A 13,127-nucleotide genomic window follows, 5' to 3' on the forward strand; every position below is an offset into this window, starting at 1 on the left:
CATTCATATAGGCACATTGGAAATTTAAACTGGAAAACTTCCAAGTTTGAAGATAGTAGATTACAAGTGTCTACATCTCTCTGCACTCATTGAAACAACAAAGAACAATGAAACAATGCTGAGGAAGACCTGTCAGATGGAGGAGAGAGAGGGGAGAGGAGGCATGCCTCCACCTCCTAGGCAAAACAAATGCAATTATTTCTAAATTTAAGAATCTTCAGCCAAGTGTGGTGGAGCATGCCTTTAATTCCAATACTTGGGAGGCAGAGACTGGTGGATCTCTGAGTCTGAGGCCAGCCTGGTCTACAAAGTGAGTTCTAGGACAGTCAGGGCTATACAGCTTCAAAAAACCAAAACCAACCAAACAACCAAACAACCAAACCCCCTTTAAGTCTTGAGTATAAAGCGGTGCCTGGATTTGATGCAAGCATGTGCTGAGGGGGGAGAGATGGATTGCAGCTTCAAAGTTATCGTGTGGAACCAGGGCCTGAGGTGACCGTCAGACCAAGCACAAGCTGAAGTTAGGCTCAAGCTTCCTAGGCTCAGGCAGCCTCAGTGTCCCCTGTCCATCTCTAATGTTTAACTGCCACTGTTTGCTTTTCTGCTGCCCCAGGAATCTGGATCAGGGGTGAACTACCAGGCTCATACTTGGGCTACCAAGGTTTTTCTCGTGAAGGTGGTGCTTTGTACTGGAGAACTGAACTGAACTGAGGATTGAGGGCTGGGGCTGAGATAGTCATTTTGGGGATGCGTGAATTTAAGTGAGAAAGGGATGCAGAGGGTTGGTATTGGAAAGCAAAATGCAGTGTGATGCAGAGAAAAGCAGAGGTGGCTGGAGACCAGAGGTCAGCCGCAACCAGCAAGTGCTAAGGGGAGGGTGCTCTGTTCGAGGAGGAGAAACAGGAGTCAGTGCATGCAGCTAGCACAAGTCTGTGTAGGAGAGAAGACCCACACGTCCAAGTGCTAAGCCGGAAAAGAAACCCCAGGGTGGCATGATTGGCAGAGTCCGGGGAGAGGTCCAGGGTGAGTCTGGGCAGAGTGACTGCTCTCAGCAGCACTGGGCAGAACTTGGAGGACTGTTAAGTTCCAACAACTCCTCCAACAGCGCCTAGGCACGGTAGTGCTAATCTGCTGTAGACAACTGCTTGTTCCTATTCTGCTAGGAACAGAAATAAATCTTGGGAAAAAAAACCGGGGCTTTTCACTTCAAACCACTCCTCCAGGTACCTCTGAACTCCTAAATTCATTTTATCCTATTAGGACCGGTGTGCAAGGAGATGGGCACCTAAGTGGGTGGGGCAGTTCAAGGACACTGGACACTTGTGTAGCATAAGGGGTCGGAAAAAATGATCTACTACTGAGAATAGGAAAACAGAGTCCCACAGACCTTGGAAGCAGAGCACCTCTTAACTTTGTACATGACCAACTCCGATCGCCAACAGAAGCGGTCCATCTGAAGCGGGGATCCCATGCTCCCAGAGGAACAGCTGCAGTCTTTGGCTCCAGCCGGGCTCCGATCGTGGGGGTGACAGCAAGGTTAAGACAGCTCCATTATGAAGCCCCTGGAGCACTTCTCTGCAGACTTCCTTCCAGGCAGATGCATGAGCTCTTTAGCCAAGAGCACTGTGGCTCTGGGAGGCTTCATGTGCATCTGGGACGCATCCTGAGTGATATGCTCATAGTCACATGGTGGCCCCCATGCCACTAAAGAGCCTGATAAATAATTCTGACACAATGGCCCCAGAGTTGAAGGAAAAAGCAGAAAGCCACCGGGTCAAGTGTTTCCACAGGAAAGACATAGAAGCTGTAAAGATGTTTCTAAGTACCTGTGTTATTGCGAGGCACCACAGGCCCAGGAAAGCTACGCAGGTGGCAGAGAACCATGCCTGTATGTTTTAGGATGGGTTTAGGCACCCTTTCCTTTACTAGTGCAGAAAACGGGAGCAGTATTTTCCAAATGGGGTAAGATGAACAAGTGCTTTTCAAAAACTTCTTTTGAAATGGTGAGTGCTAGCAGAGCAATAAAGGAAATGATTTCTCTGGTGCCAGGAAACCAAGGGTCGAGCGCACGCTGAACACACACTGTACCGCTCAGCTAGAGCCCGAACCGGCATTTTCTTGTATTAATTGTATTGTAAATACTTTGTCTTGCAATATGGTCAGTGTGTAGGCCAGGGTACCTTCATATCTGTGATCTTCCCACTTAGCCTTGTGAACCACCGGGATCCCAGGCACGGGCCACCATGCCTGACTGCAACTGGCATTTTATACAGGTCACTGGCAGATAATTAAAACGGAAGTACTGCCTCTGTACTTTCCTTGGAAAGGTGAGACAAAGACTATAATTTCGTTATGTTTTATTCTCATTAGACTGTATTGTAGCTCTATTTCCTTCTTTGATTCTAATAAAAAATATAGAAAATTTCCATGTTTATAATATAAAGAGTATGTTTTCATTATTTTGAAAGGTGATAAATTAACTTACTATTCCTCACTTATCAGCTGTATCCAGTACCACCCTCTCCTCTTGTAAACAAGCTGTCTAAAAGGCAGTACATTATAAGGACTGGCGAGCAGCATGTGGGCTGCCAAGGCTGCCTCAGGCCTGGACCCACTTTAATCATGAAGCATGTGGAGCCCAGTCCCACAATGGACTCAGTTTATGTAGGTCAGGCAAAATGTACTAGACTCTAAATTATCCTTTAAAATCCCCTGAAGTCACCCATAAAGGACACATAAAGTTATGTCCACACAAGTCTAGGGAACAATGGCTGTGCTTACTAAAGTTGGAGACTGGCCTGGTGAAGCTGCAGGTGGACAAAAGCAAGGGGGCTTAGCACTCAGAGCATTTGGCCAGCAGGAGGCCTGCAGAGAGGAAGGTTGCCTGTGGACGCCCTCCCGCCTTCAGGTCCAGCTCCAAGCGCTGGAGAAGAGCTAGTCTTTGGCTTGGTGGTGGTCTGAGGACTAGGCTCCACACTAGATCCACAAGGTCTCTACAGTTATGTTCTAATTCTTCTTGGCTCCTCCACCTTATGGATGACCTGAGACCTGGAGGCAATCGCGATGGATGTGACAGTAGCAGAGTGCAGGACCATGTCAGAGAGAAGGGGTTCCTCAGTGGACAGGCGTTGTAGACGGGCTGAAAAGAGAGGGGGCCAATGCAGGGATGTGGGGTGGGAAGAGTCCATCTGTGGAGACACGAGGTTCACACAGCAGGCAGAGGCTTGGAAAGCAGACGCCAGTCACCCTGCCATCCGTCTAGTCAGAGATGCAGACAGCTTCAACATTACAACTCAGTCCCCTCTGGCCTTCCTGTCATTACGGTCCTATGGGACTTGAAACAGGTCTCCATTTTTTCCCCTCACCCCCAAGGGGTTGTTTCAGTGGCTACTTGGCCCCAGTGTCCCACACTTCCCAGGTCACAGCGAATCTCAATCAGTTCTTGCCATGGTTTCTTCTAATTTCATCTCATATCACCCTGTTCCTTGTTGCTCAGCGGATCCATCTGCTTTACCCTGTCCATTATATCCAGTTCCGTCGTTGCTTAGCACTCCGCAAATCGGAATTCTATTGGTTTGTCAAGGTGCACTTCTCTTATTTGTTTCTAAAACACTGAAAATTCCATTTATTCATACACTTGCCGTTCGTTATTTGTTATGTATGTGTGTATACATGCCACGGTGTGCTGGTGGAGGTCACAGGACAACTTGTGGGAATCAGTTCTCCCTGTCTACCATGTGGAACCAGGGGACTGAACTAAGGGGTTATGCTTGGCAACAAGCACCTTTGCCCGCTTTACCACCCCATATGCTCACCCTCCTCTAATCTTAACGCTCATGTATTCACCCTACACTTCGATCTTCTTAGGGCTTTGGCAGTCTATGTCATTTTTGTGTGCTTGCCTGACCGAAATGTTAGGAAATCAAGAAATATCTAGAATGCTGTATTTCCCTGGCATGGGAGACATTTCTGTTCTCTATTGCCTGCCCATCTCTGTCCACATGTTTGCACATCTGCTCATCATTGCTGTGCTGGTGTGCTCGATAGCTTTAATATACTTCATGTAAGCTAGAGCCCTTTGGGAAGAAGGACTCTTAGTTGAGAAGATACTTCCATGGACTGGCCTGTAGGCAAGTCTGGGGAGCACTGTCTGATTAATAATTGATATGGGAGGGCCCAGCTCACTGGGAGTGGTGCTACGCCTAGGCTGGTGGTCCTGGGTTGTCTACAAAAAGCAGGCTGAGCAAGCTGTGAGGAGCAAGCCAGTAAGCAGTGTTCCCCCATGGCCTCTGCATCCATTCCTGCCTTGAGTTCTTGTCTAGAGTGTGAGCTGCAAGTGTAAGATGAAATAAGGCCCTTCCTCTCAAAGTTGTTTTAGGTCATGGTGTTTCATCGCAGCCATAGAATCCCCAATGAAGACAACCACCACAGCACGTGGCCGCATGTGCTATGCTCTGCTGCTGCCGTCTGTGTTCACTGGCCTGTCACACTGTGGTCTCACAGTGCAGTAGAAAGGCCCTGGGAAGCAGGAGGAGACAGTACTGAGCAGTGCCGTGACAGCAGCACAACACAGCCTCCAGCCTCAGAGACAGGGTGCCCAGGCCACTGCAGGCACAGCCGGCATGACTGACAGACAGGGGAGTGTGGCATGGGAGTGAGGACAATAAAAACCAGAGAACACAGCACTCAGGATGGGACTGGAGACCTGCAGAGAAGTCACTAAGACCTTGCGGAACACGGTAAAGAAAACAAAACATTTTCCCAATTACATTTTGTAAAAAGGTTTTCGGCCAGAACCAACGTGATCATTTAAGTGAGATGCATCTGCCAGCTGAGTGGAAGCCAGATAAAAGGAGAATAAAGGCAGGGAAGGCAGCCAGGCTGCTGAGCAACCTGCACCGACCTGAAGGTGGCCCTTGGTCAAAGCCATGGGCAACAGGACAGAGTCCAGGACAGTCCAGGAGGCTGAAAGGCCAGGAAATAGTAAACAATAAAGAGGGGCTAACAGAAAGGCCAAGGCTGCCTTCAGTTGCCTGGTTTTAGAAAACAAATGAAAAAATGTAAGGAAAGGGGGGGAGATGGGGACACACAGCCTGCCACATCTGCAGGGCACTCAACAGGGATCTCCAAAGCCTCTGGGCTCAGAACAGGGATCCACACTAGAAGAATAAACAGGGTAGATGGGACAAGAGAAGCGGGAGACCTTGTGTTTGGGCTAGATACTCCTTTGTGTGTTTTCATATCACCTAGAATTGGTCCCTATGTAGTATCTGGCACATTCTATAAGACACTTAAGAAACTGGTATCTTGTAAAACACAGAACTGTTACCTTGGTCATCACTGTCCTCAGAGTCTACGACAGTGCCTGTCTGGTAAGTGCATTAAACAAACAAACAACAACAACAAAACCAAACCATTTTCTGGGGCTCTTCCATGGAAGGGGAAATACACTGTTATAAAGGGGTAAATGGGAAATTAGGAGGATTAAATGGGGAAGAAGATGGGAGGGCAGAGTAGAGGAGGAAATATGAGAGGGAGAACTAACACTAAAGGCCTTTGGAAAGCCATACTGAAACGTATTGCTATAGAAGCTTCCTAAAATATATACATGTATAAATAGAATTTAAATGGACTTAACATATAATGGGGAAGACAATGTCCCAACTAGACATATTATACAACCAAGTAAACCCCTCAGTACCATTAATGAGTTACATCTTTCTGAGTCTTTGACCAAAGGAGTCCCAATAGAGCCCCCCAAACTCTAAACTGCCAATGTTATTGGTTACCCTCTACAACCTGTGGGGAAGACCCCACTGCTGAAGACACCACTTATGGCCTAGAACATGAAGAAATCTAGCTGGTACTCAACTGGATGCTTCCTCTCTACTGACTAACATTGTTCATAGTGCTGGAAGGTTCTATACATGCTACTGGAGGAGGAAAGCAATCATCAGTCTCACCCAGGAGTGAACCCTGAGAGCTCCATCAGTGGCCTGCCTGCAAGGTATTCGGACAACAGTGGCACAAACATTATGGGGTTAGCCAACCTTTTTGATTGGACTTGAGGCCCACTGTATGAGTGAACTCATATCTGATACTGTTCATGAGGCCAAGAACCTGACACTAGATAGGTGGTAGGACATAGGGGAAAACTTACTATAATTATTCGACTAAATGGACATAACAATACAACAAGTTTCAGGATGAATAAGTCAATGAATGTTCTAAAATGTAGAAGAGGATTAGTCATGATTTACCTGATCTGTCCACGAACCAGAGGCCTGTTTTTGGTTCTATTCATGTTCGAGTCAAATGGCACCTCAAAAAACTGTAAAAAGAAAGAGAAGAACCCAGAAAGTATTAAATACCATTCAAAACAATTCTGCTTCGGTACTGAAGCTTTTCCATGGTAAACTTTGCCCTCTTCCCTTCTTTTTTGGTGGTGGTCATGCTCCTGGAGATACGACCCAGGACCTCCCACCCATCATGAAGATGTCCCTGCTTCTCATCTCAATTTTGATACCATCAGTTAATACTTTGTCATTTCTTAGAGAAAAATTCTCTGGGAGAGATGAATTATTTTAAAAATGTACTGTCAAGAATATGTATTTTTTTCATTCTCTTTGAAAACTGTTTGCTAAATACACAGTTACAATTACTAAAGCCACTGTTCCAGGTTTAAAGCAGTAGTATCCTTCATACTTCAGAGTCCTCCACACACCCCAGAGCCTGTGCACCAGCCATCAGCACTGGGCTACTAGATCAGGGGTAATTAAGTGCCCAGAAAAAGAGCTGAGGCGAGACGATGACTTTGGACCTCTTGCTCTGCCCGGCCCAGGTTGGATTTCATGTGTTACAATATGGCCATGATCATAAAGCTTGCAGCGTACCAGCCTAGACAACACATTCAACAACCTCCTATATGCTAAGGTGCAAAATTGCTGTTTACCTGTCAAAGGCAATGCCCAAGAAATTGTTATGACTCATTTTCCAAACCCCCGATAAACTGTATAAATAGGTTCTATAATTTGTTAACAGTGCCAACTTCTTTAGGGGTATAACAGTAATCCAAAATCTGATCAGGCTAAAGAAAATCTCTGACTAAATGGGCTGGAGGCAAATCAGTAGAAGAAACAGTAATTCAATAGAAGTTAGTCTCTCTCCTGCCATGTTGCTTAAGTAACTCTGGGAGCTGCTCCCACAATGACTTAATGGTCAAATCATATTAGTGTGATAAGGGCTCTGAAAATACTAACATGAATAAATCTAATTAATGCTGCTTACTCAGTGTTTCCAAAACTTATTTGAGCATGAAATCTTTTTTTCAAGAAAAACATGTTTAATACATATCAGAACTGTCTGCTTTGAGTCTATTTCAGTGATAGGAGTCATTTGAACATGTGTGTGCAAACTGTAGCTCCAAACGCTGGGCTCCGCACTCTGAGCTCTGCACAGATCAGAGGAAAATCCTGCTGCTGAGGGCAGTGTAGGAAAGGCTGGGGACTTAGGAGCCACCTGATGCCACCTACTGACAAGCACACGTGTCTCAGCGTGCTTTCTATTGCTGTGATGAAGCACCACGACCAAAAGCAACTTAGGAAAGAAAGGGTTTATTTTAGCTTACAACTCTTTATGGAGGGAAAGGAAGCCAAGGCAGGAGCTCAAGGCAGGAACTCGTACATAGGAACCCAGACGCAGGAACCCATGGAGGGATGTTGCTTACTAGCTTGCTTCCCATGGCTTGCTCAATGTGCTTTCCTAAACTACACAGGACCACCAGTCCAGGGGTGACACTACCTACAGCACACTGCCCCCCTCCCACATCAATAATCCAAATGCCTTATAGATTTGCCTACAGGAAATCTGATGGGAGCATTTCTCAACTGAGGTTCCTCTTCCCGGATAACACTAGTTTGTGCTGGGATGACCAAAAAACAAAAAACAAACAAAAAACAAAAAACAAAACAAACAAACAAAAAACAAAACTCAAACACTTTAAAAGTTTAGCCTCTCTATTATTTCTTTAAAATCCAAAGTCTCTCAAGTGTTCCTGTAAACTCCAAACTGAGTTGCATACTTCTTACTCCAAGAAGGAATAACCAGGACATGGTTACAAACAAATCAAATGAAAACCAATCTCCAACAGTATAAATTAAACCCTGCAGCTCAATGTCTTGCACCTGGGATTCACTCCTAATGTTCTGGGCTCCAAAAGGCTTGGGCAGCTCGCCCCCCTCAGGCTCTGCCATCCTTAGCTCACAAAGCTTGTCTCATGGGCCCAGGCCAGCTCCAGGCCAGCTCCATACCATACCTGCCACTGTCCTCGGCAATCTTCCCATAGTTCTGTTGTCTGCAGTGTGCCTGGGTCTCCACAAGCTGCACCTGCATCAGCAACCTCTTCTGGGACACTGACCTTGCTACACAGTGTCAAGCCTCAATTTCTCTCCATGACCCCCTCAATCCTAGTGTTTCCACTGTGACTCAGGCTGCCCTTTACCAACAGCCTCTCCTGGCTTCTCACAGGTCCAAGTCTCCGTCACTGTCCATGACCCCTTCTTGCTTTCGAAACCCACCACCCACAGACCAAGTTTAGCTGCCAATATGAGATGCAGCCTTGTCCCTCCATCCCATAGTATCTGTGTGCTGAACTTGAGAAAATACACCAGAAGATTTTACCTCAACGATGCTTGTCTCTTATAATCAAAGCTGTTTTTTCATCCCAGCTAATCACCATTTACTGTCCCAGTAAAGCAAAGGTTTCATTGCCACAAATTCTTAGTCAACAATCTCAACCACAGTCTTGATAGTCTTTGCCTCCTCCTGAAATATCTCATCAGTATTCAGATCTTCTGAGTTCCCACAACAGCTGATTAAGCTCTGAGCACTCAATGGCCTTTCCAGCCCAAAGTTCCAAACACTTCCACCATCCCCCCCAAAGTCCCACAGTCAGGTCTGTTATAGCAATACTCTACTGGTACACATTTCTGTCTTAGTTTGCTTTCTATTGCTGAGATCAAACACCACTGGCCAAAAACAGCTTTATAGAGAAAAAGGTTTATTTCATTTTTCAGCTCTTGGTTTATTCTCCACCACCGCGGGAAGCTGAGGCAGGAACTCAAGTCAGCAACCTGGAGACAGGAAATGAAGTACAGACCGTACTTCAGGAATACTGATTCCTGACTTGCTCCCCTGGCTCTTGCTAAGCTTTCTTTCTTATTAACACCCAGGGGTACTGCTTAGGAAGGGCACCATCTCCAATGGGTGGGACCCTCTCCAATCAATAATTAATGAAGAAAATTCTCTACAGACTTGCCTAGAGGCCAATTTGATGGGGGCATTTTCTCAACGGAGGTTCATCTTTGAGATAACTAGTATTACGATAACAAAAAAACAGGACACACATATTAGGAATCAAGCAAAGGCCAGGCGGCGGTGGCGCACGCCTTTAATCTCAGCACTTGGGTGGCAGAGGGAGCTGGATCTCTATGAGTTTGAGGCCAGCCTGGTCCAAAGAGTTCCAGGACAGCCAAAGCTACACAGAGAAATCCTGTCTCGAAAAACCAAAAATAGAACCATGCAAAATTGTATTCTGAGCTATTTAGGAAATCTAGAAAGTCCCACAGTCTTTAAAAATTCAAACATTTTAAAAGTTCATTCTCTTTAAAATATCTGACATCTCTTTAAAAATTCAGTCTCTTCAAGTGTTGGTTCCTGGCTTGCTTCTCACAGCTTACTCACTGTAAGTTACACAGTGTCAAGAAGACAAAAGGCTTGAAGACAATGGATAGCATCCAAAGACAAAGAACGGCTTTCTCCTTTGGGGGGACAGTAGTGCTTTTGTGCGGTGAATGTAGGAACATAAATGGTATTTTGCTGTGGTCTACTTGCATCTGAGTGTCACGCTCAGAGGGATGAACTCTAAGGTCGGTTTGCTTATACCGGAACTATATCGCTCAACTGTCCCTGCATAGCTGTAGTTTAGAGACTGCTACAGGGTTTGAGTGAGATTTAGAAGCAGCAGCCATGCTGATTCTTGGAAAGCTGGTATGGTGTCAGGTGCTGTTTGTAGCTCACACTCAGTTGTGGATCTGCTGGCCAAACTGTAGGTTTCCAGCAGCACCAGGCTGCAGCTTCTTCAGTTCCTGCCAGATCTCCTCAGGCTGCGGCTGGTTTCTGAGTTCTTCCAGCTTCTGAAGATCGTGGGCCAACTTTGTTTGCTGCTCTCTGGCAAATAGTACCAGCTCTTCTGCAGGTCACCCGGAGCATCAATGGCAGACGCTTGCAACAGTTCAGATGGTCCAGTTTGACCTCACCTGTCGCTATGTTCCAGAATCCATGCTGCCCCTCTGCTCCTCTGCTTATGGACCTAGCACTATACACAAGCAAAATAGTCCTACAGGCTCTGATCAACACCCGGACTGCAGAAGAGCGGATCCCTTTATATCCCTTATTTTACTCACAGTGGGTCTGACATTCTGATCAAATTATCATTGACTCAGGTGTCTGCCCTTGTTTTCAACATAGCTACTATGTAAATGTGCTTGACTTGGAAGTGAAGAGGTGATTTAGTGGTTAAGTACATGTACCACTCTTGCAGAGGAACCAAGTTCAAGTCTTAGTTAGCACCTGTATCAAATGGCTCACATGTATAAGCACGGACTGTTATATTCAGTCAAAAGTGATGGATAATTTGTAAGCTTTAACAATGCTCTGCCTATCAGAACCCACATTCCATATAGAATTAGCTGAAGTTGCATGTTAAAAGGTTCTATTGTAAATGTTCATACCACGCCCCCCTCCAAATTTTCAAATATATTCTTTAGGCATTTGAAAGGTTTTCTCTTTAAACTGAAACATGTATATTAATTTCATTCCATGGGACTAATGAGGATTTCAATCATAAATTATGTTATGTAAATATATGTAAGGTATTATTCTAACATTATACAGAAACTGGTGGTATTTTGGGGACCTGAGCTCTGTGCACGGGTGTAGACACATGTGTTTGCTCATAATGCAAGAATTTTCACAAATCAGTTCATCCGGGCAGGGGAGATGGAATGGTTTCTATATTTTTGAGGAGTCAGCCATCCAAAGATGATGGACAACTGGGTCCAGAAAGAAGCAGGGAACTCCATGAAGGCCGCAATTTCTCAGGACAGGCAACATCTGGGCAGGAATTCCATACTAACCAAGTCTGAGGGTTTATTTCAGCGAAGGCATGCCACCCCTTCGGCACACCAAGGGATCAGAACTCAAACTGCTTGATTCTGTTTTCCATGCATTTCCTAGAGTGTCTTTCAGTTAAGTCGCTGCTCTGGTTTAGATATTCACAGCAGAGTCTGTTCAGATGGAAGTCTACACGCTTTCGCAGTCAGACTGTAGACCTGACATACAGCAGCCGCTGTCTACTCATGTTTCCCTGGGCTTTATAACTTTTTGTCTATAGTGTTATCATTTAACTTGGCTTTAACGATTTCTGAAGCAGTCAACTTGAATTCTTGAAACTTGTGTTGAATATGATAAGACAAATGTGACATAAACGCTCAGAACATACAGTTTCCTCGACACCCAAGGGAGACTGGTTCAAGATGCTGTGGATATGAGTCCCATATATGGAATGGGAAGCATGGCATACAGAGTATGGTCCCACTCCCACACGCTCTATGTCACCACCAGATGTCTTGCTCCACCCACCACAACATAAATGCTGTAGAAGTGGCTGTTGTACCGTATGGCTCCACCAGAGCAACAGGGAAGAGCTCGCTGATTCAGCACAGGCACAGCTCCTGTAGCCCACCATCTCTGACTTGGAGGCTTAGATTTATGGACTATGCAATAAAAAACAATGAGATGAACTGTAACCAGGAGAGTTCAAAGCACACCGAGAATGACACGCTGGAGAGAGCACACTCCAGAGAGCTGCACTGGTCTCCTAGGGTCCAGTCCTGGGCCTGAGATGCTCTGGATTTGTGTGGCCACAGGATCAGTCACTGTGTTGGGAAGTGAGGTGAAGTGACTGGTCCCAAGAGCTTATCTGACCTGAACTGGACCAGCAGAGACGCTTTCCCTGGGACAGTACAAGGCCGTGAGTGCCCAGGGAAACAGGACTGGTTCCCTTCTCATTGCTAGTGGCCACAGAATGACAGGGAGGAAAAATAAAATGAGAGGAGAGACCAATCCAGGGAGCGGTGATCTGCAAGGCCCTCCCTCACCTCTCCCTTCTCCAGTTTAACTGAAAGCTTCATGTGTCTGCACTCCGGTGTCCTGGGAGCATGAGGAAGGAGAATTCCAAACACTGGAGCAATGGCTGCCTCACTTTCCCTCTCAGCAAACAACTTACCTTCTGTCTAGGTGAAATTCTCAGAAGGTTTTCCTTCTCAGTCTGTGCCCCCGCAATCCCCCAAGCCCCAGGAGAAATCTACCAATTGCTTGGTCATTTTTCATTTTGAACTTTTCCTTTCATCCTCAAGCTCATGTGCTCTCTTGTCACACCCCTCGGCCATAGGCTCCCTGACCTCCAGCAACCCCAAGATCAGCTGTAGTGCTCACACTTCCGGAGTGAACAGCAGGAGAAACAAAAGTCAGCCGAGCCGAGAGGACAGGGGCCTTGCTGCCTCTTGCACCTTGTGTAAGTGGCTCACAGGAACGGCAGATTCACCTTCAGATGACGTCAACCATCACTGCTCTGGCTCAAGTCTGCTTTGTCTAGTCCTGCATTTAGACTCAGTCTAGGAAGCAGGAAGTAGACTCCCTGCTCATCTCAAGACAAAGGTTCAGAACCAACAGGCCCTGGGAAGTATCCTCCAAGCACAGGGAGGGTGCTGGTGGAGACAAAGTGACATACTGCTCCCACTCAAACCACAAGTGCTAATTTTCTATGTAGAAAAGAAAAAGTCCAAAGCGCTAGGCAGAGAGATACCTTAAAGCTATTTACAATATAGTAAAGCTAATAACCAAATCATTTGGTTTTGTGTGCACTATACCTACAAAATCTCTTGCCTCCAGGAGGAAGCATCTGATGTAATTTAAGCATCTGATGGGTTTCAGTACATTTCTAAGAATGTTTACGCTGTAATCTGTTTGGGAGCCAACAGTTCTAGAGCAGTTCAAGACACCATTTC

At 45.9% G+C, this 13,127-nt stretch overlaps 1 protein-coding gene across 1 annotated transcript in view; it reads right to left on the reverse strand.

Annotated features, from left to right (window-relative positions):
- Nucleotides 1–13,127, reverse strand: part of LOC114693111 (protoheme IX farnesyltransferase, mitochondrial) — a 118,058-nt gene that overhangs the window by 25,096 nt on the left and 79,835 nt on the right. Inside the window, exon 5 of the mRNA XM_028869340.2 lies at nt 6,261–6,331. Within this exon, the coding sequence (XP_028725173.1) occupies nt 6,261–6,331 (71 nt within the window). The remainder of the gene's footprint in view (nt 1–6,260; nt 6,332–13,127) is intronic.

The sequence above is a fragment of the Peromyscus leucopus genome, chromosome 8b (assembly GCF_004664715.2).
Source record: "Peromyscus leucopus breed LL Stock chromosome 8b, UCI_PerLeu_2.1, whole genome shotgun sequence".
In the NCBI taxonomy this organism is placed as follows: domain Eukaryota; kingdom Metazoa; phylum Chordata; class Mammalia; order Rodentia; family Cricetidae; genus Peromyscus; species Peromyscus leucopus.